Source organism: Nicotiana tomentosiformis, chromosome 3, assembly GCF_000390325.3.
Source record: "Nicotiana tomentosiformis chromosome 3, ASM39032v3, whole genome shotgun sequence".
Taxonomy (NCBI): domain Eukaryota; kingdom Viridiplantae; phylum Streptophyta; class Magnoliopsida; order Solanales; family Solanaceae; genus Nicotiana; species Nicotiana tomentosiformis.
Window position 1 is genome coordinate 60,178,455 of NC_090814.1, and position 26,031 is coordinate 60,204,485.

Sequence of the window (26,031 nt, forward strand, 5' to 3'; positions counted from 1 at the left end):
GGAGAGTTTGGAAAAATCCTACTGTGAAGTAGGTCATGGTTTTTGCACCTTTTGATCCAGGTATTTTCCACGTAAAATACTTGTGTTCTTTAAATTCTGCATTTATTATTCCGCAACAGTAGTATAAGGAACACATAGAAAAACTAGGTCCTTCTATAATCTATGCACGCAAAAATTTGGACACCATACAAATCACCCCCCCCCTCTTCTATGGTATTGACGTATAAAACATCAATTGGTATCAGAGCGGGTTATTCTTGAAGAGGCTTACACCTTAGGAGAAGATCAAGATGAGTGTACCACCTGGGAACCGGGAAGGACAATCAACTGCTAGGCCTCCACTCTTCAATGGACAGTACTACTCCTGGTGGAAGAACAGAATAAGAGACCACATAATTGGAGAAGACTACGAGCTATGGGACATTGTTACTGATGGTCATTTGGCTACCATGAAGAAGAATGATGAAGGAGTAGATGTGCCAAAGACAAGAGCTGACTGCATTGCTGAGGACTTGAGAAAGTGGGAAAAGAATGCTAAGGCCAAGAAATGGCTTGTGTGTGGACTTGGTCCAGACGAGTACAGTAGAATTCAAAGTTGTACTACTGCTAAGGAAATTTGGGACACCTTGCAAGTGGCTCATGAAGGAACTGCTCAGGTGAAGAGGTCCATAGGTACTTTACTATATTCTCAATATGAGAATTTCTCTATGAAGGAAGGAGAGACTATCCAAGAGATATATACAAGGTTCACCACACTGACTAATAAACTGAAGTCTCTTGGAAGGACTCTTCTTGAAGAAGACAAAGCTGAGAAGATTCTGACTAGGGTTTTACCAGTTTCTTGGGAAAGCAAAATCACTGCAATTCAGGAATCTAAGAACATTGCAACTCTTAAACTGGATAAGCTGATTGAAAATCTCACTGCGTATGAACTTAGAAGGCAGACCATGAAGATGGATGTGCCCAAGAAGGAAAGGAGCCTGGCACTCAGAATCACCGAAGGTGCTGATCTGGAGGAAGATGAAATGGCTATGATCACCAAGGACTTCAAGAAATACCTTATGAGAGGAAAAGGTTCTTCAAGAGGTGGAAATTACAATAAAGCAAGGGTTCCTGAAAAAATGACCAATGAGGGCTGCTACAAGTGTGGGAAGACTAATCATCACATCAAGAACTGCCCTCAATGGGAAATTGAATGGAAGAAGGAAAGATCTGAACGAAGGAATAGGAAGAAGGAACAGGTTCATCCCAAGAAGAACAAAGGATAAACAAAGGCTATAGTTGCTGCTTGGGGAGAAAGTTCAAATGAGGAATCAGATGATGAAGAAGGAGATGAACAAGCACTTATGGCAATTGGAGAATCAGATGAGGAATCTCATGAGGAATCTGAGGTAAGTATAATTCATCTCAAAGACAAGATTAAGTTTTTGTCTAAAGAAAAACTCTCTGAATTATTGCTAGATTTCATTGATGAATCTGAGGTAATAAATAAAGAAAAAGAACAGTTGTCTAAGGATTGTGTGATTTTATAAGCAAAGTGTAAGAACCTAGAACTCAGAGTTAGTAAGACTGTGAGTGAAAATACTGCTCTGAAGAACCAGGTTCATACATTTGAAGCAAATGTTCTTGAGTTAAAATCTGAAAATCTAAAACTGAAACTAGGAACCAGTAAGAAGACAACTGATTGCACACAACTTACTTTAGAAAAAAATGTAGGCAAACTAAAAGATGAGTTGTATAGGAAGGATGAGCAGGTAAGAGTGCTAAAGAAGGATCTAGTCAAGTTAAAGCATGAACTAGACAGAACTAGTAAATAGAACAGGTCCTCCGATGCTTTGTCATAGCTACAGGAACATCACAGTAGCAATAGAAAAGGACTTGGCTTTGGTAATCAGCTACCTAAGTGGGATCCTAAAATAAAGTACCTCACTCTTCATGAGAACAATATTTGTACTCACTGTGGTAATACTGGTCACTATAAAAGTGAATGTAACGCAAAAGAAAGGGCCAGTCAAAAGAACAAAAATTTTGTTCAAGGGAAGAATTGGTTACCAAGTTGGGCTAAAAAGAATTTAATTCATCCTTTTGCTTATAGAAAGGGACCCAAACTAGTTTGGGTTCCTAAGACTAACCCTTGATTTCCTTTTGTAGGTTCAAGTGAAGGAGAGCAGCCAAATATGGTATATGGACAGTGGCTGCTCAAAGCATATGACAGGAAGCAAGGACCAGTTCCTTTCACTTGAGGACCTCAAAGGAGGAAATGTCTCCTTTGGAAATGGAAAGAAAAGTGAAATCATAGGGATTGGTAAGGTGGGTAAGGATGACTCTCATTCTATTGAGAATGTCTGCTTGATAGACGGCTTGAAGTATAGCCTAATTAGTGTGTCACAATTGTGTGATAGGGGTAACTTGGTTGCAGTCACCTCTACTAAATATTTTGTGATAAATCTTATCACTAACAAGATTGTTTTGCAGGGTAAAAGAGTGAATAATATATATATTATAGATCTGTCCACACTCTCAGAGAATGAACTATCTTGCTTATAGATCTGTCCACACTCTTAGAGAATGAACTAACTTGCTTAAGTGTGCTAGATAGTGATCCCCTCCTTTGGCATAAGAGCCTTGGACATGCAAGTGTAAGTCAACTTAACAAATTAGTCTCCAAGGACTTGGTAATAGGACTGCCTAACATTAAGTTCAAGGAAGACAAAGTTTGTGAGGCTTGTGCAAGGGGGAAGAAGGTAATATCCTCTTTTAAATGCAAGAAAGTGGTAAGTACCACCAGAACGATGGAACGGGTTCATATGGATCTCTGTGGTCCAATGAGAACATTAAGTAGATGTTGTAAGAGATATGTGATGGTGCTTGTTGATGATTACTCTAGGTTTACCTGGACACTGTTTTTAACATCTAAAGATGAAGCATTTGACATGTTCACTTCCTTTGTTACAAAAACTCATAAACAATTAGGAAATCAACTTGCATCAATTAGATCTGATCATGGTACTGAATTTGAAAATGCTAAATTTGCTGAATTTTGTGATGTGCATGGCATAGATCATAATTTTTATACTCCTATAACTCTACAACAAAATGGAATAGTTGAAAGAAAGAATATGACTCTTGAAGATATGGCTAGGACTATGCTTCTTTCTAGTAAGCTGCCCCATAGCTTCTGGGCACAAGCTGTAAATACTACATGTTATATCATAAATAGATGCATGACAAGACCTCTAGTAGAGAAGACTCCCTATGAGTTACTTAAAGGGAGAAAACCAAATATATCCCATCTTAGGGCATATGGATGCAAGTGCTTTGTGCACAACAATGGTAAAGACTCCCTAGGTAAGTTTGATCCCAGAAGTAATGAGGGAGTATTCTTGGAATATTCTTCACATAGTAAAGCTTATAAAGTTTATAACAAAAGAACTATGTGTGTTGAAGAAAGTGTACATGTGGTTTTTTATGAAACTAACATTCTTTCTGAGAGACATGAATAGGATGATGAAGCAATTGGGTTGGTTAAACACTTAAATGAAATCACAGCCCAGACTGAAGCATCTCTGGAGGAAGGAATATGTGATGGAACAGGTTCATCTATCCCTGGCAACATGACAGGGGGAATATAACAAAACAAATCTCAAACTTCAGTGGAACCTGTACCTGAACCTGTTCCACAACAACAAAACATTGAGGGAACATCAAGGGGTAACCAGTTGGTTGTGAAACCTTACAGATATCAAAGTTCTCATCTTATTGAGAACATCATCACTGATCCAACCTCTGGAATCAAAACCAGATCTTCTTTAAAGAATCTTTGTGCTTTTGATGCTTTCTTATCTCTTATTGAACCTAAAACTGTTGTTGAGGCTTTGCAGGATGCAGACTGGTAAATGCAATGCAAGATGAACTCAAACAATTTTAAAGGAGTTAAGTTTGGCATCTGGTGCCAAGACCCTTGGACAGATTAGTAATTGGCACAAAATGGGTCTTCATAAACAAACTTGATGAAGATGGGACTGTTACAAGGAACAAGGCAAGATTGGTGGTTCAAAGATATATCCAAGAGAAGAGCATAGACTATGATGAAACCTTTGCTCCAGTTGCAAGGTTGGAAGCAATAAGACTCCTCACAGCCTTTGTTGCTTAAAAGGAATTTACCCTCCACCATATGGATGTCAAGAGTGCCTTCCTCAATGGCTATCTAAAGGAAGAAGTGTTTGTCAAGCAACCTCTAGGGGTTGAAAGCAAAGAGAGTCTTGATCATGTGTACAAACTTGACAGAGCACTTTATGGGCTCAAGCAGGCGCCAAGAGCATGGTATGAAAGATTATCAAAGTTTTTGCTTGAGCATGACTACAAGAGAGGTAAAATTGACAATACTTTGTTCTTGAAAGAAAAAGGTAAAGATCTCTTGGTAGTTCAAATATATGTTGATGATATAATCTTTGGAGAAACTACTGATAAGTTAAGTAAAGATTGTGCTAAACTAATGGGGAGTGAATTTGAAATGAGCATGATGGGTGAGCTTAATTTCTTTTTAGGCTTACAAATTAAACAAAATTCAAATGGAACTATGATCCATCACCAGAAGTATGTAAAAGAGATGCTTAAAAGGTTTAAAATGGAAGATTTAAAAGAAATTGACGCTCCTATTGCAACAACTACAAAGTTGGATATGGATGAACCTGGTTCATCTGTCGATCAGAAGTTGTATAGGGGAATGATTGGCTCATTATCGTATCTCAGTGCTAGTAGACCTGATATTGTTTTCAGTGTAGGCCTTTGTGCAAGATTTCAGGCAAATATAAAGGAGTCTCACTTGACTGTTGTCAAGAGAATTTTGAGATATCTAAAAGGCACCACTGATCTCTGTCTATGGTATCCAAAAGGTAGTAATTTCAATCTAGTGGGATATGCTGATGCTGATTATGCAGGTTTTCTAGTGGATAGAAAGAGCACCTCAGGTATGGCACACTTTCTTGGCTCATGTCTTGTGTCTTGGACTACCAAAAAGCAAAATTCAGTGGTTGTATCTACTGCCGAAGCTGAGTATGTTGTTGCTGCTTCATGTTGTGCTCAATTGTTGTTGATCAAAAAGCTATTAATGGACTTTGGAATTTATGTTGGTTGTATCCCCATTTTTTGTGATAACACTAGTGCTATTAGTATGACCAAGAACTCGGTTCACCACAAGAGAACTAAGCACATAGATGTTAGGAATTACTTTTTGAGGGATAACTATGAAAAAGGGTTGATCACTGTGGAATTTTGTACTACTGACAAGCAAATAGCTGACATCTTCACAAAATCCCTAAGTAGAGATCACTTTGAAAGGAACATGTTAGAATAAGGGATGATTAAGATCACCTAAAAGGACCAGTTCAGAATTTACAACGAAAAAAAAATGAAAAAAAAATTGATTGAAAAAAAAAATTATTTTTGATTAGAAAATCTGAAAATGTGTATATAATTAGATTAATTTTTGCTCAGACTCATACTTTCAATAGTATACTCTTGTGCCATGTGTTAAAATGACTCATTAATCTCTAATGATATTTTCTTTATTTTGGCAAATTTAGACTTACACAAGAGAATTATCAGTGAAGAACCTGGTTCATCAAGATAACACTGTATGTTTTCTACACTCTGCATAATTTGAAATAATAATATTTGGATCATGAGAAGAGTCCTACTTAATTCCAAACTCCTTTTGGACTTATCCGTTACGAGTGAACCAGTTCTGTTCAAAAGAGTCCCAACCGAATTTAAGTATCTAGATTCTAGGGATACACTCCAAAGTCTTTTCAAAACTGAAATTCAGTTTGATTAGACTTCCACACCCACTATCATCCCTTCCACCACCCCAACCTGTAAGAAAAGAGTAAAAGATGCTTGCTCGCAAGGTTGCTACGGGGAGAGAACAAATTTGGAGAATAGGTTTGTAATAGTAGGGTCTAAAGAAGGTGTTGAAACTACAGAGTCTTGAAGAATTGGTGGTAAAACTGAAAAAGAAAAAGAAAAAGAGAGCAAGGGTGTTTGAAGTGATGTGAGGGGAAAGAGTAAAAGAGTGGTTGATTATTCACCCACTCCTATGAGTTTAACCAAAGATGCATGTGCAATGGTTGTTTGGGGAGAAAAATCTGCTCGAGTAGAGGAGAGTGTAAAGAAAACAGGGGGAAGTGGTTCTGGTGAAGCCGCTGAAGGGATGGTTCAACTTGGGAAAAATATAGATGAACTTGTTTAATCTAAACAGGAAACCCTCGCAGACCTACTGAAGAGAGTGGTTGAAAGTTATAATCTAAAGAAGAAAGGGAGGTTGGTACAAGCAAGGATCATTTTGGGGCAAATACGCTGCCTGCTTGTGACAATGAAGTCCATGTCACTCATAAAGAACCTGGTTCATCTAAGAAGGTACCAGTGAATAGCAAGGTGCGAGCCTTGGTGCAAGAAAGTGGGGCTAAGGATGCTGAGATTGAGAGGCTGAAGAAAAGGTTGGCTGAGGTAAAGTATGAAAGAGATGCTCTCAGAACTAAACTAGCAAGGGAAAAGGAGAAGAATGGTTGAATTCTTCAAGACATGTTGAAACTTCTCCAAGCCAAAAACAAATCCCCCAGTTTTTCCAAGCCTTAAACTTCTAGCCCAGTGTAGACCTTTCAGTGACCCAGTTTGGGATGTTTTTTGTTTGCTCATGTTTTTAGTATTTTTATTTCTTTTTATGCCTTGTGGATGAATCGTATCAATCATCAATGAAATTCACTATTTTTGCTCTAATTATTTGTTTATATTTCTTTGATGGTTAAAATTCTTAGCTTAATCTATGATGATTAATCCATGATTGCATTTGAAGTAGCCCCAGTGGCCATGAGTAAGTTTTAAAATCTGGTTATCTCACATTTTTATGCAACTTTTCAATGATGCCAAAAGGGGAGAAAAGGTTATGCTTTACACTTTGAACAGTGATGTTTATAACCTAATGAACCTGGTCCTTGATGATAAGTGATAAAAAGGAAAAATGTTTCTAACATTGTATTGATGTTGAGCTAAGTTGAAACAGGGCCTAAGCTTATGGAAGCACATTTTTGTCATCATCAAAAAGGGGGAATTTGTTGACCCAATTAAAGGATAGTTTTGAAGATTGACAAAAGAACTGTAACGACCCGGCCGCTCATTTCGATAATTTAAGTCCCGTCCGACAGCATAATCCCCTGATCAGCTTCATATTATGTGTATTGACTTGCGTGCGTAGTTGAATTCAGTTACCGGATGATTCGGAGTGATTTGGGACACATAGTCCCTAAAACGGAAGCTTAAGTCTTAGGATTTTGACCGTAGTCGGAACTATGTGAAGATGACTCTGGAATGGAGTTCTGTCGGTTCCATTAGCTTCGTTGGGTGATTTTGGATTTAGGAGCGAGTCCGGACTGTAAATCCGAGGTCTGTAGCTGATTTAGGCTTGAAATGGCAAAAGTTGAATTTTTGGAGATTTGGACCGGAAGTGGACTTTTTGATATCGGGGTCGGAATGCGATTCCGAGAGTTGGAACAGCTCCATTATGTTATTTGGGACTTGCCTGCAAAATTTAACGTCATTCCGGGTTGATTTGATAGGTTTCGGCACAAGTTTTAGAAGTTGAAAGATTTGAATTTATAGGTTCCATTCATGGTGCGATGCGTAGTTTCATCGTTAGTTGATGTGATTTGAGGGCTCGACTAAGTTCGTATGGTGTTTTAGGATTGGTTGGTATGTTTGGTTGAGGTCTCGGGGGCCTCGGGTGAGTTTCGGGTGCTTAACGGACTAAAAGTTTGATTTGTGTTACTGCTAAGTCTTTAGGCTTCTGGTATTTTCGCACCTGCGAAGAAGAGACCGAAGGTGTGAGAGCGCACATGCGGAGAGGCAAACGCAGAAGCGGAAAGATGGAGGAGCACCAGGGGTCACAGGTGCGAGGAAAATTCCGCATCTGTGATGCCCGCAGATGCGGATTTTGGCGCGCAGAAGCGAGAGGAAGCGCAGGTGCGGCTTGGACGTGCGTACCTGCGGTCGCGCAGATGCAGTCACGCTTGGGCAGAAAAGAGAAATCCGAGGGTTTGGTTTCATTCTTCGTTTTTGGACTTGAGAGCTCGAAATTTGGCGATTTTTCGAGGGTTTTTCAGAGTAAACTTTGGGGTAATGATTCCTAACTCGTTTTTGGTTGTATTCCATTAATCTATAGTTGTTTTCTCCATTAAGTTTCGGATTTTTGGGGTTGACATTGGGAAAAATTGGAATAACTTCTTCTATGAAGATTTCGAGTTTTGAAAGGGGATTTGTGGTCGGATTTGAGTAATTCTTATATGGTTGGACTCATGAGTGAATGGGAGTACATAATTTGTGATTTTTACCCGATTCCGAGTCATGGTCCCTGGTCGACCTTTTCGGGCGAATTTCGGATTTTTTATTAAATATTGATTTCATTGATTAGATAAGTCTATTATTGTTGTATTCATGTTATGCAATTGTGTTTGGCGAGACTTGGGGCATTCGGAGTTGGATAATTGAGGAAAAGGCATTCTTACGGACTGTTTGAGCTTGGTTCGAGGTAAGTATCTGGCCTAACCTTGTGTGGGGGATTTTCCCCTTAGGATTTGAGTCTTCTATGTTGATTGTAGTCCATGCACGCGAGGTGACGAGTGTGTGCTCGGACCTATTTGTGAAAAGTTGGCCTTTTAGGATTCTTAGGTCCTTATATTCACTGAGTATGAAGTTGTTCTTGATATGATTAAGTTCATATTTACTAGTTTCACCTCTATATGCTTTAATTAGAATTAGTTGCTTTCAGGATTCACTCTTATTGCCTATTGTATTCTTATTTGACTTAACTGAAGATTTTACCTCCTCTATTTTCATGCTAACTTTTCATAACTGCTTATCTTTATATGAAATTATTATTATATCATCTTATAATTTGTTCAGTCTTAATTAAGGTTATGATTATCTTTTCGCTGCTTATCCTTAATTAAATTATTGATAATCCTTAGTAATTTCTCAACCTTAAAAGAAGTTTTAGATATCCTATGTCTTAGTCGACTTGTTTTATTTGGAATTATTTAACTCGTGTTAGTTTCTCTGTTGTTGAAATGTATATTGTGGGATCGTTGACACACATTAGTTCCCCTTTGTTGAGTTGTTCTCTTTATGCCTAGCATTATTTACTATGGTTATTCTTTATGATTTGGTCCCACATTTTCCTGTGATTTTAAAAGTTCTTGAGTAGATTTTCTTGTTGTACTTTGTATGATTGCCATTGTTGTTGCTGTATTTGTTGTGGTGATGCACGAGGTTTCTTCCGTGCGACTGTTATTATTATGATGCACGAGGTTTCTGCCGTGCGGTTATTGTTATGGGGTAGCACGAGGTTTCTGCCATGCTATTGTTACTATTGATTTTGTACATGCGGCGTGAAAAGATGGGATATATATATATATATATATATATATATGTATGGGTTGCGCATGTGGCGAGACAAGGTGGGAACATTATTATGCATGTGTGGCAAGACAAGGCGGGCAATTATGTTACTACTGCACACGTGGCAAGACAAGGTGGGTTGTGTCAGGGATTGATTTTGTGATGATTTATGGCCTGGGGGCATTCTTATTGTTGATATTTGTGTAGTGGTATACGTACCTGTGTGAGCTTTATCTTGTGAAAGTTGTGAGAAAATATTCTACGTGTTGTCTGTTCTTCTTCTTCCTTATGCTTATTTGCTGGTATGGACTATGTTAGGACACTTGCACAAGCATATACGTAGTTAAGCACTCTTATCGGATAAGAGGTGTTCTTGATATTGTTGAGCATAGATGCTCACCCTTGTTTACTTGCCTTCTATGTGAGAATGGCTTTATTGGCACGTAAGTCGTCAGTATGGTTATGAGGTGTTATGAGGGCACAGGATGCCAAGTGTTAAGGTTCAGGTATTGAGACCCGTGAGTTGTGAATTGTCCGAGGTTCGGTATCTCGTGGAGTTGTTGACCAAAACCTGATGTAAAAGCGGTTGTAATTATTGAGTTATTGCTTGTCCTTGCTGTATTCGTGATTCCGGATTTAGGTTGTGTTCTATTCACTTTGTCTGCGTCATTTTCATGATATTTCGTTGATACTTGTTATTTCTTTCTTTAATGTCATTACTGTATTGTGAGTCATATTGCATAGTCTTTATGTAGACATCATACTTCTGTTATTCATGTACTTATATCTGTTCAGATTATTAGACCAGTGGGTGTCTTGATTGTTCCTCGTCACTACTCTACCGAGGTTAGTCTTGATACTTACTGGGCACCGCTGTAGTGTGCTCATGCTACTCTTCTGCACATTTTTGTGCACATCCAAGTACTTGTTCGTTAGCTAGCTGGGTGGACTGTTGTTGTGGAGACTCAAGGTAAACCTGCTACTGCATTCGCAGGCTTCAGAGTCACCTTCTAGTTTTTGTTTTGCACTGTTTATTCTTATTTCTGGACAGTTATATTTAGAAGTTTTCTAGAAAATACTCTGTAGAGCTTATGACTTGTACTACCAGTTTTGGGAATTTTAAGAGATTCTATTTAAATAATGTTGTTGTTTTAATTATTGTTAGGCTTACCTAGTCCCTAAGACTAGGTGCCATCACGATACCCAACGGAGGGAAAATTGGGTCGTGACAAGTTGGTATCAGAGCTCTAGGTTCATAGGTACTACAAGTCATAAGCGAGTTCAGTAGAGTCTTACGGATCAGTACGGAGACGTCTGTACTTATCTTCGAGGGGCTATAGAACTATTAGGACAATTTTCCTTCTTTCATTCCTATCGTGCGAGCTTATTGATCTCGGAGTTTGAACTTTTATCATTCCCTTCTCTCACAGATGGTGAGGACACGAGCTGTAGTTATTGACGATGCTGCTCCCGGAGCAGGTATCGCTAGGGGCAGAGGCAGAGGTCGACGAGGAGTACGTGCCGCAGCTAGAGCACCTACCAGAGCAGCAGTTGAGGAGCCGCTAGTAGTTCCAGTTAGGGAGCAGGTACCGGAGGCACCTGTTGTTACCCCCGGACTTCAGGAGACCTTAGCACAGTTCCTGAGCATGATTGGTACATTGGCTCAGGCGGGGTTGATTCCGGTTGCACCAGCTATTTCACAGACCGGGAGAGGAGCGCAGACTCCCGCCGCCCATACCCTAGAGCAGTGAGTTCATGTTGTTCAGGTTCCAGGTGTCATGGCGACACAGCTTGTGGTCCTAGTTCAGCCTGTGGTCAGGGCAGCAACATCTGAGGAAGAGCATCTTAGACTTGTAAGGTTCAAGAAATATGACCCTCCTACATTTAGTGGTTTGGCTTCAGAGAGTGCACGGGATTTTCTGGAGGAGTGTCACCGCGTTCTCCGTACTATGGGTATTGTGGAGACGAGCGGAGTTGCTTTTACTACGTTCCAGCTCAGGGGAGCGGCTTACTAGTGGTCGCGGGCATATGAGTTGGGTAGCCCAGCCGAGTTAGCTTCACTTACACGGGTTCCGTTTTCAGAGATGTTCCTGAGAGAGTTTGTACCTCAGTCCCTTCGAGATGCATGGCGCGTGGAGTTTGAGCAGCTGTGCTAGGGCACTATGTCAGTGTCAGAGTATGCCGTTAGATTCAGTGATTTGGCCAGGCATGCACCTGCTTTGGTCGCCACAGTTAGAGAGCGTGTACGTAGATTCATTGAGGGACTGAGGCATGATATTCGGTTCAGCATGGCTCGGGAGTTAGAGTCAGATGTTTCGTTTCAGCAGGTGGTAGGTATCGCTCGCCGTGTAGAGGGTATGTGGGATCAGGAGGAAGAGGACAGGCGGGGCCGTGAGAGAGAGTACATAAGAGATCTGGAGAGAGAGGACAGGGAGGTGAGGAGTCCTCGTAGACCGGAGAGATCTACTGGTCCTTATTTTGGAGGTAGGGTATGACATGGTAGAGATTTTGTGGGTCAGCTAGTTCAGTTTGCACTTCAGGCTTCGCACAGTGCTTCAGGTGCTCATGGGTCTCAGAGTACCCTTACCGCACAATTCCCACAGCCACGTCAGCAGAGAGGTTGCTTCGAGTGTGGAGATACCAGCCATAGGGTGAGAGATTGTCCTAAACTCCAGACAGGCGTGTCACAGCGGAGTATTCGGGCAAGTAGAGGGCACCCAAGAGGGGAAGTCCCGGCCCGTTGATGTGTTTCATATAGTAGGCTTGAGGTCATTGCTCTAGATGATGTCATACAGGTATGCTTTTGATTTGTTACAAAGGGGCACTATTCGTATTTGTTTCGGTCCTGCTTATCCTTATCGGGGCGAGTTCCACTACTTGTTGTCCCACCTATGGGTGAGTTCATGACTTAGTATTATGTTTAGATGTTTACCCCGTTGGGAGTTTCTATGAGTGATAGCCATGTCTATCGTTTATTTCTATTAATTATTGAAAGTTGACTATAAGTGAATTCACGTTGTCCGTTATGCGTGTCACAGCGGAGTATTCGGGCAAGTAGAGGGCGCCCAAGAGGGGAAGTCCCGGCCCGTTGATGTGTTTCATATAGTAGGCTTGAGGTCATTGCTCTAGATGATGTCATACAGGTATGCTTTTGATTTGTTACAAAGGGGCACTATTCGTATTTGTTTCGGTCCTGCTTATCCTTATCGGGGCGAGTTCCACTACTTGTTGTCCCACCTATGGGTGAGTTCATGACTTAGTATTATGTTTAGATGTTTACCCCGTTGGGAGTTTCTATGAGTGATAGCCATGTCTATCGTTTATTTCTATTAATTATTGAAAGTTGACTATAAGTGAATTCACGTTGTCCGTTATGGTAGGTTTGATGTGATTCCTAAATAAATTTGGTTATAATTTGTGATTTGATACACTACCGGGGTGAGAATTTAGCAATTGTTAAGATTTTATTGGCAGAATTGAGTTAGTGGAAGATTTCCATTGGTATGATATGTATTCGACTTGTGATTCAGAGTTGAGGGCGAGACCCTCACGACTCCATGTGATTTGTTATGTTTGAGTCGGGCTGCGTGCCGCGGTGGAGGGTGATACCAGGATGAGATCCTTATGATTTGTTCATGTACTTTGATTTTTCCTTTTGAATTGATTCGTAGTAGGGTATTGTTAGAAAGTTGTGCCTATCGGGCTTGTTTGATATTTATCTTATGTGTTTCCCTTTACATACTTAGTCTGTTTCGTTATGTGCTTCTTGAGTTTTGGCTTGCGGGGTGTGTGCCCGATGGTGTTAGTTGTGACTTGTTGAATTGGGTGTATAGTTATGAGGTCTTCATGTTTATTGCATCATTATCAGCGTTGTGGAGGTTTAAAAGGGGTTGCTAACGGATATGGGTCTATTTTTCGGTGCTGGTTTTGATTTCGGGCAGCTATTGTGATCAGAAATATTATTATGGGCCTATGTGTGGTGTTATGTTGTGTGGTCGTACCTTGTGGGTGTATGCATGAGTTTTTACAGCTGGTTGAGACTATTATCGGTTATGGATTTAGAATTTGGTGTTTTGAGGACAAATGAAAGGTGAGAATTTTGACTCTAAGGCTCATCGGTGTTGGCGAAAAGGATGAATTACAGTTGGGATGGTGTCATCAGGCTTATGTTGATTGGGGTGACGTGGAGTCGCCCGCGGGTGTGTGTTGGATATGTACCTTCAGTGATTTGAAGACTTCGAGGCGATTTTTAGCACATTCAAGGACGAACGTTTGTTTAAGAGGGGAAGGATGTAACGACCCGGCCGGTCGTTTCGAGAATTTAAGTCTCGTCCGGCAGCATAAGACCCTGATCAGCTTCATATTATGTGTATTGACTTGCGTGCGTGGTTGAATTCAGTTACCGGATGATTCAGAGTGATTTGGGACAATTAGTCCCTAAAACGGAAGATTAAGTCTTAGGATTTTGACCGTAGTCAGAACTATGTGAAGACGACTCCGGAATGGAGTTCCGTCGGTTCCATTAGCTTCATTGGGTGATTTTGGATTTAGGAGCGCGTCCGAACTGTAAATCCGAGGTCTATAGCTGATTTAGGCTTGAAATGGCGAAAGTCAAATTTTTGGAGATTTGGACCGGAAGTGGACTTTTTGATATCGGGGTCGGAATGTGATTCTGGGAGTTGGAACAACTCCGTTATGTTATTTGGGACTTGCCTGCAAAATTTGACGTTATTCCGGGTTGATTTGATAGGTTTCGGCACAAGTTTTAGAAGTTGAAAGATTTGAATTTATAAGTTCGATTCATGGTGCGATGCGTAGTTTCATCATTAGTTGATGTGATTTGAGGGCTCGACTAAGTTCATATGGTATTTTAGGATTGGTTGGTATGTTTGGTTGAGGTCCCGGTGGTCTCAGGTGAATTTCGGGTGCTTAACGGACTAAAAGTTTGATTTGTGTTACTGCTAACTCTTCAGGCTTCTGGTATTTTCGCACCTGCGAATAAGAGACCGTAGGTGCGAGAGTGCACATGCAGAGAGGCAAATGCAGAAGCGGAAAGATGGAGGAGCGCTAGGGGTCGCAGGTGCGAGGAAAATTCCGCATCTGCGATGCCCGCAGATGCGGATTTTGGCGAGCAGAAGCGAGAGGAAGCGTAGGTGCGGCTTGGACGTGCGTACCTGCGGTTGCGCAGATGCGGCTATTTATGCGCAGATGCGGTCACGCTTGTGCAGAAAAGAGAAATCTGAGGGTTTGGTTTCATTCTTCGTTTTTGGACTTGAGAGCTCGAAATTTGGCGATTGTTCGAGGGTTTTTCAGAGTAAACTTTGGGGTATTGATTCCTAACTCATTTTTGGTTGTATTCCATTAATCTATAGTTGTTTTCTCCATTTAGTTTCGGATTTTTGGGGTTGACATTGGGAAAAATTGGAGGAACTTCTTATATGAATAATTCGAGTTTTGAAAGGGGATTTGTGGTCGGATTTGAGTAATTCTTATATGGTTGGACTCGTGAGTGAATGCGAGTTCATATTTTGTGATTGTTACCCGATTCCGAGACATGGTCCCGGGTCGACTTTTTAGGGTGAATTTTGGAATTTTATTAAATATTGATTTCATTGATTAGATAAGTCTATTATTGTTGTATTCATGTTATGCAATTGTGTTTGGCTAGATTTGGGGCATTCGGAGTCGGATAATTGAGGAAAAGGCATTCTTACGGACTGTTTGAGCTTGGTTCGAGGTAAGTATCTGGCCTAACCTTGTGTGGGGGATTTTTCCCTTAGGATTTGAGTCTTCTATGTTGATTATAGTCCATGCACGCGAGGTGACGAGTGCGTGCTCGGACTTATTTGTAAAAATTTGGCCTTTTAGGATTCTTAGGTCCTTATATTCACTGAGTATGAAGTTGTTCTTGATATGATTAAGTTTCTATTTACTAGTTTCACCTCTACATGCTTTAATTAGAATTAATTGCTTTCAGGATTCACTCTTATTGCCTATTGTATTCTTATTTGACTTAACTGAAGATTTTACCTCCTCTATTGTCATGCTATCTTTTCATAACTGCTTATCTTTATTTGAAATTATTATTATATCATCTTATAATTTGTTCAGTCTTAATTGAGGTTATGATTATCTTTGCGCTGCTTATCCTTAATTAAATTATTGAAAATCCTTAGAAATTTCTCAACCTTAAAAGAAGTTTTACATATCCTATGTCTTAGTCAACTTGTTTTATTTGGAATTATTTAACTCGTGTTAGTTTCTCTGTTGTTGCAATGTATATTGTGGGATCGTTGATACATATTAGTTTCCCTTTGTTGAGTTGTTCACTTTACGCCTAGCATTATTTACTATGGTTATTCTTTGTGATTTGGTCCCACATTTTCCTGTGATTTTAAAAGTTCTTGAGTTGATTTACTTGTCGTACTTTGTATTATTGCCATTGTTGTTGTTGTATTTGTTGTGATGATGTACGAGGTTTCTGCCGTGCGGCTGTTATTATTGTGATGCACGAGGTTTCTGCCGTGCGGTTGTTGTTATGGGGTTGCACGAGGTTTCTGCCGTGCTATTATTACTATTGATTTTGCACATGTGGCGTGAAAAGGTGGGATATATATATATATATATATATATATATATATATATATATATATGTATGGGTTGCGCATGTGGCGAGACAAGGTGGGAATATTATTATGCACGTGTGGCGAGACAAGGCGAGCAATTATGTTACTACTGCACACATGGCGAGACAAGGTTGGTTGTGTCAGGGATTGATTTTTGTGATAATTTATGGCCTGGGGGCATTCTTGTTGTTGATATTTGTGTAGTGGTATAAGTACCTGTGTGAGCTTTATCTTTTGAAAGTTGTGAGAAAATATTCTACGTGTTGTCCGTTCTTCTTCTTCCTTATGCTTATTTGCTGGTATGGACTATGTTAGGACACTTGCACAAGCATATACGTAGTTAAGCACTCTTATCGGATAAGAGGTGTTCTTGATATTGTTGAGCATAGATGCTCACCCTTGTTTACTTGCCTTCTATGTGAGAATGGCTCTATCGGCACGTGAGTCGTCAGTGTGGTTATGAGATGTTATGAGGACATAGGATGCCAAGTGTTAGGGTTCAGGTATTGAGACCCGTGAGTTGTGAATTGTCCGAGGTTCGGTACATCGTGGAGTTGTTGACTAAAATCGGATGTAAAAGAAGTTATAATTACTGAGTTATTACTTGTCCTTGCTGTATTCGTGATTTCGGATTTAGGTTGTGTTCCATTCACTTTGTCTGCGTCATTTTCATGATATTCCGCTGATACTTGTTGTTTCTTGCTTTAATGTCATTACTGTATTGTGAGTCATATTGCATAGTCTTTATGTAGACATCATACTTCTGTTATTCATGTACTTATATCTGTTCAGATTATTAGACCAGTGGGTGTCTTGACTGTTCCTCGTCACTACTCTACCGAGGTTAGTCTTGATACTTACTGGGCACCGCTGTGGTGTGCTCATACTACTCTTCTGCACATTTTTGTGCATATCCAAGTACTTGTTCGTTAGCTAGCTGGGTGGACTGTTGCTGTGGAGACTCAAGGTAAACCTGCTACTGCGTTCGCAGGCTTCGGAGTCACCTTCTAGTTTTCATTTTGCACTGTTTATTCTTATTTCTTGACAGTTGTATTTAGAAGTTTTCTAGCAAACACTTTGTAGAGCTTATGACTTGTACTACCGGTTTTGGGTATTTTAAGAGATTCTATTTATATAATGTTGTTGTTTTAATTATTGTTAGGCTTACCTAGTCCCTAAGACTAGGTGCCATCACGATACCCAACGGAGGGAAAATTGGGTCGTGACAGGAACTCAGGGATGAACCAGGTCCATCAGTGGTAGGCATAGACACATGCAGATTCAAAGCACGTGAGATGCACACGCAAGAGATAAACGAAATTTGGCATAATAATAGATATCTGCTGATCGAAAAGATTGCATAATTGATAAGGAGAAGGACTCCTTACTCAACGAGAACATTATCCAATATAAGGAAGGAGTTAGGAGTTGAGATTAACTAAAACTCTTCCACCAAGGAAGAGTAGCATTAAAACTCTTGTTATTTTCTACTCTACTAACTCTATAAATCGCAGGATGTTCTCATTCTACAGGGGACGCACAAAAGCAGAAGTTAAATGTGAATTGAGAGCAAAATAGCAAGACATTTTGCAAGCAGTTCGTGTGTGATTCAAGTGTGCGAACCTGAAGCTACATGAATCAGATAGAAGAACCAGCTCCAAGTGTCCGTCTTTTATTCTAGTTCAATTGTAGTAGGCGTTTTCTTATTGTACCTTTGAGTTTTATCTAGAGGCAATTATAATAGGTACTCAGAGTATTCAAGTTAGAGTTAACTTGAAGTTGTCGCAGCAGTTAGAGGCTGGTTGCCACAACGGGATTAGAGTTAATCCTAGGTTTACAAAAGTATTTTGTAAATGCAGTTTTCGGCTCAGTGATTTAATGGAGTTTGGGAAAATCCTACTGGGAAGTAGGTCGTGATTTTTTCACCTTTTGAGCCAGGTGTTTTTCACGTAAAATACTTGTGTTCTTTAAATTCTGCATTTATTATTCCGCAACAGTAATATAAGGAACACATAAAAGAACCAGGTCCTTCTATAATCTGTGCACGCAAAAAATTGGACATCACACAAACCACCCCTCTTGTGTGGTATTGACGAATAAAGCATCACCATGGCATCTTAAAATAAACTCGAATCTGGCATATGTTTCGTCCAATCTATGTAAAGATGTGATGATCTTTTTGCCAATTTAATTACCATTTACGTACATCAATTGCTATAAATAATTTAAATAAAGCATTGTCGATGATCTTATAAAAATGCATGTTTTATTATGATATAAGCATATCCCAAGAAAAACACTATGATTGATGTTATTACCTCACTTAGTCGGTATGACTGACACATTTCTTATAATTGCTTTCGCCCCAAAGATTATTTAGTCAAGGTGGATACTTTCAAGCAGGAAGAGTGATAGGTAAAGCTGCTGACGGATCCAGTAAGCTCCATTGCTTTGATTAATTTTAGCATATATAGGATTACTATTTATCTTTTGTCTTAAAATTTTGCTTTTTAACTCATTTATTTTATTTATCTGCTACATAAAAATATACTGAAACGTCATTATATTAAATTATTTTAATTACACTTCCCTCTTTCCCTCTTTTTCCGTTAACCTCTTCCTCTCTTCTTTAGAATTGCACCGGTCCAAATTAATTACCATGTCGTTTCCAGATGTTATACATCCCCACAAACGATACAATAGTTTTCTCAAATTGCAAAGAATTTTCTATGTAAAAATCACTTTCCCGGAAAACAACAAAAAGGCGATGAAGACTACACATTCCAATTCTAAAAGAGGTAGTTCATTTCTTAAAATTCTGTCTATTTTCTTTTCGAGTAGATGTCCTCAGATTATTGTAAGCATATTTATGTTGGAATTGTTATGGGTTCTCTTGAAGGTAGACGGCACATTCCAATTGTAAAAGACGTAGTTCTTTTCTTAAATAGTTTTTTGCCCCTTCTTATAGATGTTCAAAGATTTTTGTAGGCATATTTATGTTGGAAATTGTTATGGGTTCTCTTGAAACAGCATGGGGACTCTATTATATTGGAACTTGAAGATGAAAATTTGGGGCTTTTCCCTTTTTCTAAATATGGAATATTCATCATAGATTTCTGAAATGAGATTCTGAAATTTGTTGATGTCATATAATGTTCTATGACATTCACCTTTGGTCTTTCGAATACGGCCTTTTATTGTGCACTCGAGCAACGAAAGATGGAAGTGGTTGTTCAAAGTCTTTTTTGGCATGTTTGTTATTATTCTAAAAGTTCATCATTACATGTTGTGCAGTACCATCACATTCTATTTCAGTAGTACTTGAATTCTGACTGAGATGTTAGGATGACTCTTCTCTGAGTAAAGTACTGTTTTCTACTCAATGTAGTTTTCATTCTTGATAATGTCGCATATGTAGGAAATGTTGAGTACTATAAGTATAGTGACTGAATTTTCTTTAGAAAATGAATTCTGTATTGTCTTCTCAATTTTTGTATGGTAAGAATTGATTGCCTTCTTATTATATGTGTGATAAGCTTTGACTGTGGATGCGGAATTGAATATTTGATAATCTTTTTGTCTTTATTTTTGTAGGTCTTCACAGTTTGGGGATTTCATTGAGAATAAAATTTCTTGATAAACTTATTTTAGGAGGATAGGAATATCGTTTTCTTGTATATATATAAATGAGGGAAAAAGAATGTTGACTTGGCACCTCTCTTTGGTCAAAAAAAGTACTTAATATTTTTCTCAAATGTTTGCGTTTTATCTTATTTTTCGACTAAATATATGTTTTCTTCTTTCCAAGAGAAAAAGTGAAACGGCTGCCATTAAAGTTGTAACATATACAATAATACATATTTTGCTACTCTTAATCTACTGCAGGCTTCCGAGAGAAAAAGGAATGGGGAAGATAATAACATATGTCGCTACAAATGGAGAGTCAAATACAAGCTTGATGAAGACGCTATCATCAATGATGTATGCATATTTTGTTACTCTTAATCTGTTGCAGGCTTGTAATTATAGTGTGAGTTCATATGTAATAGTTTTGCTTTTTCTTTTTGGTGTAAAAATACCCTTTTTGAATATTAGGAATGATTATACTAAGTGAACTCTCTCTCTATATATATATATATATAGATAGATAATAGGCGTATCTGAATGCTAGGAGGAATCAGTTAAAAGACTACTAATCTTTTAGAATTTTTCATAAGATTGTTAAGAAGGGGATTGTTGATTTGGTTATTTAAGGAAGGATAATGATTTCTGGGTGTACATAAGAATTAAAGACTGTGAAATATTAGAAAATATATTAAACAAGAAAAAAAAGTGTATTCTAGATACAACTTATACTATATTTTGTTAAACATTTAAATGTCTAACCTTTATTTTTAACTTCAGATTACTTTTATAAGGAGATGTGTGAGAGAGAGAGGATGAGGGGAGGTATAATTAAGATTATTTTAAAAGTGATTTTGGACTTTTTTATATAGCACAAAATATAATATACGAAAAAATTGATCAAGAGAGAAAAATGTAGGAGAAAGGGGAATTGACTTAGATTATTTAAGAGAGGATGTCGATTTTTTATTTTACTGGAGGAATTGAATGATATGAGTATGAGAAGAAAGGAAGAAGAAAATAAAAAAGGAAAGCAAGGTGAAAAAAATGAAAAGAAGCTTAGGAAAGGTGGGAACGGGGAGATAATGTTGGAATGAATTAAAATAAATATAAGGTTGGAGTATATGGAGAAAATTATCAAAACAAAAAATAATAGGAAAAAAAGGGATAGATTATCAACAAGAAAAATGACAAAACGGGAGATAGGGAATTCAAAAATGTCATCACGAAAACAAATATTCAAAATGTCAAGGTAATGGGAAGTAGTAAATAATAAACTATTTTTGCTTTATTTTTTTGGTGTATTTTGAGAATTAGAACTATTGTTTTTCTTTTTAAAAAGGTAAAGAAAAGTATAATATTACTTGAATATAGACTTATTAAATTTTTAAATTGTGAAAGTAGAAGTATTTTACTTAAACATATCAACTAGAAACTTTTAGAAAATAATGGAGACGGAGGTACAAAATTAAGCGTCTACTATCGACAAAAAAACAAAATTCAAAATGTCAACGTAATGGGAAGTAGTAAATGATAAACTATTTTTGCTTCTTTGTTTTTGGTGTATTTCGACAAATAGAACTATTTTTTTTCTTTTTAAAAAGGTAAATAAAAGTAAACTATTACTTGAATATAGACTTATTAAATTCTTAAATTGTGAAAGTAGAAGTACTTTACTTAAACATATCATAGAAAGTTTTAGAAAATAATTGAGACGGGGGTACAAAATTAAGTGTCTACTATCGGCAACCCTTTTAATATTTCGATATCATAGAAAATATCATGTCGTTAGTTTAACCGCGCGAAGCGCGGACGTATTTACTAGTTATTAGTATAAAACAATATCACTACCCTATCCTCTATATATATTTGAGAAAGGTGATCCATCATGGCACCCCTCCTCTTTTCCTGCTCCATTGCACTCCTTTCCTCTTTCCCTCCTAACTCATTGCGACCTTGACATGCAACTATGGACATTGTAATTTGTCATCATTCACAATCCTCCTCCTGTATGTGTCCAATTGGTGAAATCTATGGCATTCAATAGGTCCAACATCCAAAGCATAATTTTCCAAGTGATCCGCCAATTTGTTCCCTTCTCTAAAAATGGGAGACACTCTACCATTGCATACCTCCAGCATTCTCCTTATCTCCTTGACATGCTCATCAATAATCCAAGGTGGCTTCCAAATTCCTTCAATAACATTTTTAAGCAACATAGAATCTATTTGTAGCCAAATATAAGATAGATCACTATGCATACAATACTCCAAGGCCTCCAGAATTGTCATTGTCTCCGCTACTGTGTTTGTCACTTATTGAATATCCTTTCCTCTCGCATAGATAACATCTACATGTTCATCCCTTAGCATATAACCAATTGCACTCCTGCCTGGGTTGCCCTTTGAAACCCCATCCGTATTGCTTTTTGTCCATCCTTCCATTGGGAACTCCCACAGTACCTTATTCACTTTCAAACTAGCTGTGTAGTTCTCCATCATGTGAAGTATGCCTGGCCATCTATAAGGAACATTTTGAATACCTGGCTTTCTGACCTTGATAAGCGACTGGATTGTAGTTGATATTTGGTACACAACTCTATTAATGGACACCGCATCTCCATGTTTGTAACTATTTCTTATCTTCCATAACTCCCAAACTATAATGCAAGGTAGTGCTTGAAAGATTGGTTGGCCTTGGAATTACCCTTACTGTCCAGCATTTCACAATTGTTTGATGTAGGTTTAATCCATCAAAAGTTATCCCTGCAAAAGATAAGAAATATGACCATACCCTAGTAGTTGCATATGAATTAAAAAACACATGTGCCACTGTTTCTTCCTTTGGATTTACACAACACCAATATCTTGAAGGCATGAAATATCCCATCCTTTGAATAACATCATTTAATGGTAGTTTCCCTTTCCACAATTTCCATATAAAGAACGAAATTTTGAATGGCAACCCTTTCACCCACATGTTCTTATATGTAATGGGAGTATATATTCTTCTCCTCAAATATTCCCATGCAGATTTAACGCTAAAATCTCCTCGAGTTTCAAGAGACCAAATTGGATTGTCCAGCACCTCATTTGAACCTGGGGGTTTCACATTCTCCAGAATATGCGAAGCAAGATCCTCTGGCAATATTTTTCTTACTTTGTCTTCATCCTATGCCCCTTGTTGCACCACATCATATGTATTATGTATTGATTCATCACAATAAAAATCTGGAGGTGTAACAAAATAGAGTACTCCTAAACCTGTCCAATTATCAAATCAAAAAAGAGATGATCCCATTCTTGGTTGCCATACAATTTGATGCTCGACAAGGTCCCTTACTTCTAACATCTTCCTCCAAACATGTGATCCATCTCTCCAAGGCACAACCAATGCATTCAACTTCTTACAATACTTTTGACTCGTGAATGAACTCCATAAAGATGGTTTAGTTCTGAAGTTCCACCATAGCTTACAAAAAAGAGCTTTTGACACATCATGTAGAGATCAAAATCCTACACCTCCTTCCTCACATGGTAGGCATAGTTTATCCCAAGATGTCCAGTGTCTAGCTCTTCCATCTACTGAATTACTCCAGAAAAACCTAGCAAGTATCTTGTGCAACTTGTTAATCACAAATACAAGAGGATTGACATCTGAGAGTAAATGGATGGGCATACTTTGTAAAACATGAGATATTAAAACCGCTCTACCTCCAATTGACAACAACTTACCTTTCCAATATTGCAATTTATCAAGTACCTTATTAATGAGTCCTTGATAAAATCCATCTTCCTTCTTGTGTAAAAGATATGGAATCCAAGATAAATGAAAGGGAAATCTTGCCTTCCAATTCCAATGATCCTTTGCACCTTTACCACAACTTCTTCACTTGCTGAATGATGTAGATACACTGCCGGCTTTTCTTTGTTTATCAACTGTCCAGAAGCAATTTCATAGGCACTTAAAACCTCCATGATCAATTGAAGTGAAATGGCATCTGATGAATAAAAAATGATGGTATCATATGCGTATGATAGGTGATTAATCTTAGGACATCACTTTGGCCACCCATAACCACAAAAATAGAGATTCAAGCGAAGTGCATTCAACCCTCTTGAGTGTGCCTCAGCCACAAGTAAGAATAAAGTAGGTGACAAAAGATCACCTTGCTTAACTCCTCTAGTAGATTTAAAGAATCCATAAGGCTGCCCATTGAGAAGAATATAATACCAATTGTTAGACACTATGCTAGACACCATGCCTATGAATCTCTCACAAAGACCCATTTTCCTGAAGATAGTCTATTATAAGCCTTCGCCATGTCTAATTTAATTACCACATTTGTCCCTGCCTTTGTTCTCAATCTCATATCAGTAATTATCTCTTGAGTTAGTAGGACATTTTCTACGATGCTTCTACCCTTCACAAAGCCTGCTTGCTCATCAGAAATAAGTGTAGGTAATATGTTCACTAACCTCTCATGTATGACTCTAGAGAATACTTTGTTAATGAAATTGCCAAGGCTTATAGGCCTCATATCTGAAAAAGTAATCACATTCTTCTTCTTTGGAAACAAAACCAAGTTTGTGTGAGTCACAAACTTAGGTAGTTCTTGTCCATTAAAGAAGGTCGTCACTATTTCAACCACATCCTCTCCAATGATATCCCAGCAACATTGAAAGAAGCTCCCATTGAATCCATCTGGCCCTCAAGCGCTCTCTCTGTTTAATCCAAACATTGCTTGTTTGACTTCTTCACATATAGGTTGCCTTATTAAATCCTAATTCTGCTCCATGTTTAGCATATTAGGTATATGATCTAATATCCCAAAAGAGTTAGGGACAGAAGTCTCACGAAATTTCTGTTGAAAGAACCTCACAGCTTCAGCATCCATTGCATCATTCTCCTCTAACTAATTCCCCTCGCAGGATTAAATTCTCTTCAGTTGTAGCCTTTTTCTTCTTCCATTTACTTGGCCATGAAAGAACTTAGTATTTCTATATCCATCTTGAAACCAAGTCATACCTGATTTATGCTTCCAAAATTCTTCTTCCAATGCCAAGTATTTGAATAAATCAGCCTGGACTTTTTGAAGTCTTTCCCTATTTTGAATTGTAGGATTTAGCTCAAATTGAGTCTCGTGCACCTTCACCACCTCCTCAAGGATAGACAGTTTCTGGAAAATGTCACCATATGTGGCTTTGGTCCAAAGTGATAAGGCCTTCTTCAGCTTCTTTAACTTGTAGTTAAATAAGATGAATGGATTGGCATGAAAATCAGCTGTCCAATTTTCTTTCACCATGTCCTGAAAAGTGTTATGTTTGGTCCAAATATTTAATAATTTGAAAGTTTTCTTGACTGGGGCAGCAGTGGGATTGAAATTCAGTAGCATTGGGCTATGATTTGAGCCAATTTTTGATAGATGAGTAATCTCCAGCCCAGGCCAAAGTTGTTATAATTCCATGTTAGCTATGCATCTGTCCAAACATTTGAAAATACAATCTTGTTCAACTCGCCCATTCCACCATGTAAAAATGCTCCCTTAGAACCACAAATCAATTATATTACAAGTGTTCATGCAATACCTAAAGTCATCAACCTCATTTATGTGTACAGGTAGTCCTCCAAATTTTTCCTCCTCATCCCAAATGACGTTAAAATCCCTACCAATGAGCCAAGGAATTGTCATGTCTACTGCCAGTGCGTACAAGGAGTCCCAGAGCTCTATTATTTCAATTGCATCACATTTAGCATATACGAGGGTAAGGATAAACTCTTTTTGATCTTCAGTGTCTACTAACTTCAAAGTTAATTGTTGCACCATGTCCATCAAAATTGTAACTTCATATTTCTCATCGATAAATGCCCAGATTTAGTTCGAGGTATTAACAATAGCTTGAGCAAAGCCAATTATCCTCCTCTATTTATTCGGTTTCCTACCTTGTTGCATTAGTTCCATCAAGCCAATTAATTGAAAATTATGTTGTCTATGCATTGTTATGAGCCTCTCAAAATCTCTCTTAGTGTTCACCGATCTAATATTCAAAATCATAGCATTCATTGCTAATTAATGGATTTAGATAGCGTCCTCCTTGTTTGAACCCCAGGTGCTTGCACACTAGGAATTTCCTTTGGCTGCTTCCTTATTCCCCTACCAGCTGATTTTCCCTTTTCTATTTGCCTAGGGGATATGTCACCTTGCCTTGTTGCATTCAAAAAAATTTGTGCCGTTGATTCTTCATCTAAATCTCCGCCTTGCCCCATATGATCATCTTCCTGATTCTCCTGCCGTTCTTGTGGGATCAGTTGGTTCTTGGTAGGTTTAGTA

General features: G+C 38.3%; 1 protein-coding gene and 1 long non-coding RNA gene across 2 annotated transcripts; both read left to right on the forward strand.

Moving 5' to 3' along the window:
- Positions 1-290: 290 nt before the first annotated feature.
- On the forward strand, positions 291-1,268 carry LOC138907875 (uncharacterized). Its single transcript, XM_070198495.1, has one exon. It carries the CDS (start codon positions 291-293, stop codon positions 1,266-1,268), a length of 978 nt encoding a protein of 325 aa, XP_070054596.1.
- A 17,382-nt stretch (positions 1,269-18,650) lies between these two features.
- Positions 18,651-20,367, forward strand: LOC138907036 (uncharacterized). The gene is made up of 2 exons (XR_011414735.1): positions 18,651-18,874; positions 19,671-20,367. It is a non-coding gene; the product is annotated as an uncharacterized lncRNA (long non-coding RNA).
- Positions 20,368-26,031: the final 5,664 nt, after the last annotated feature.

What these genes read in the sequence shown, in the direction of transcription:
- LOC138907875 (XM_070198495.1), top strand. Translation starts at nt 291, where the DNA reads ATGAGTGTACCACCTGGGAACCGGGAAGGACAATCAACTGCTAGGCCT.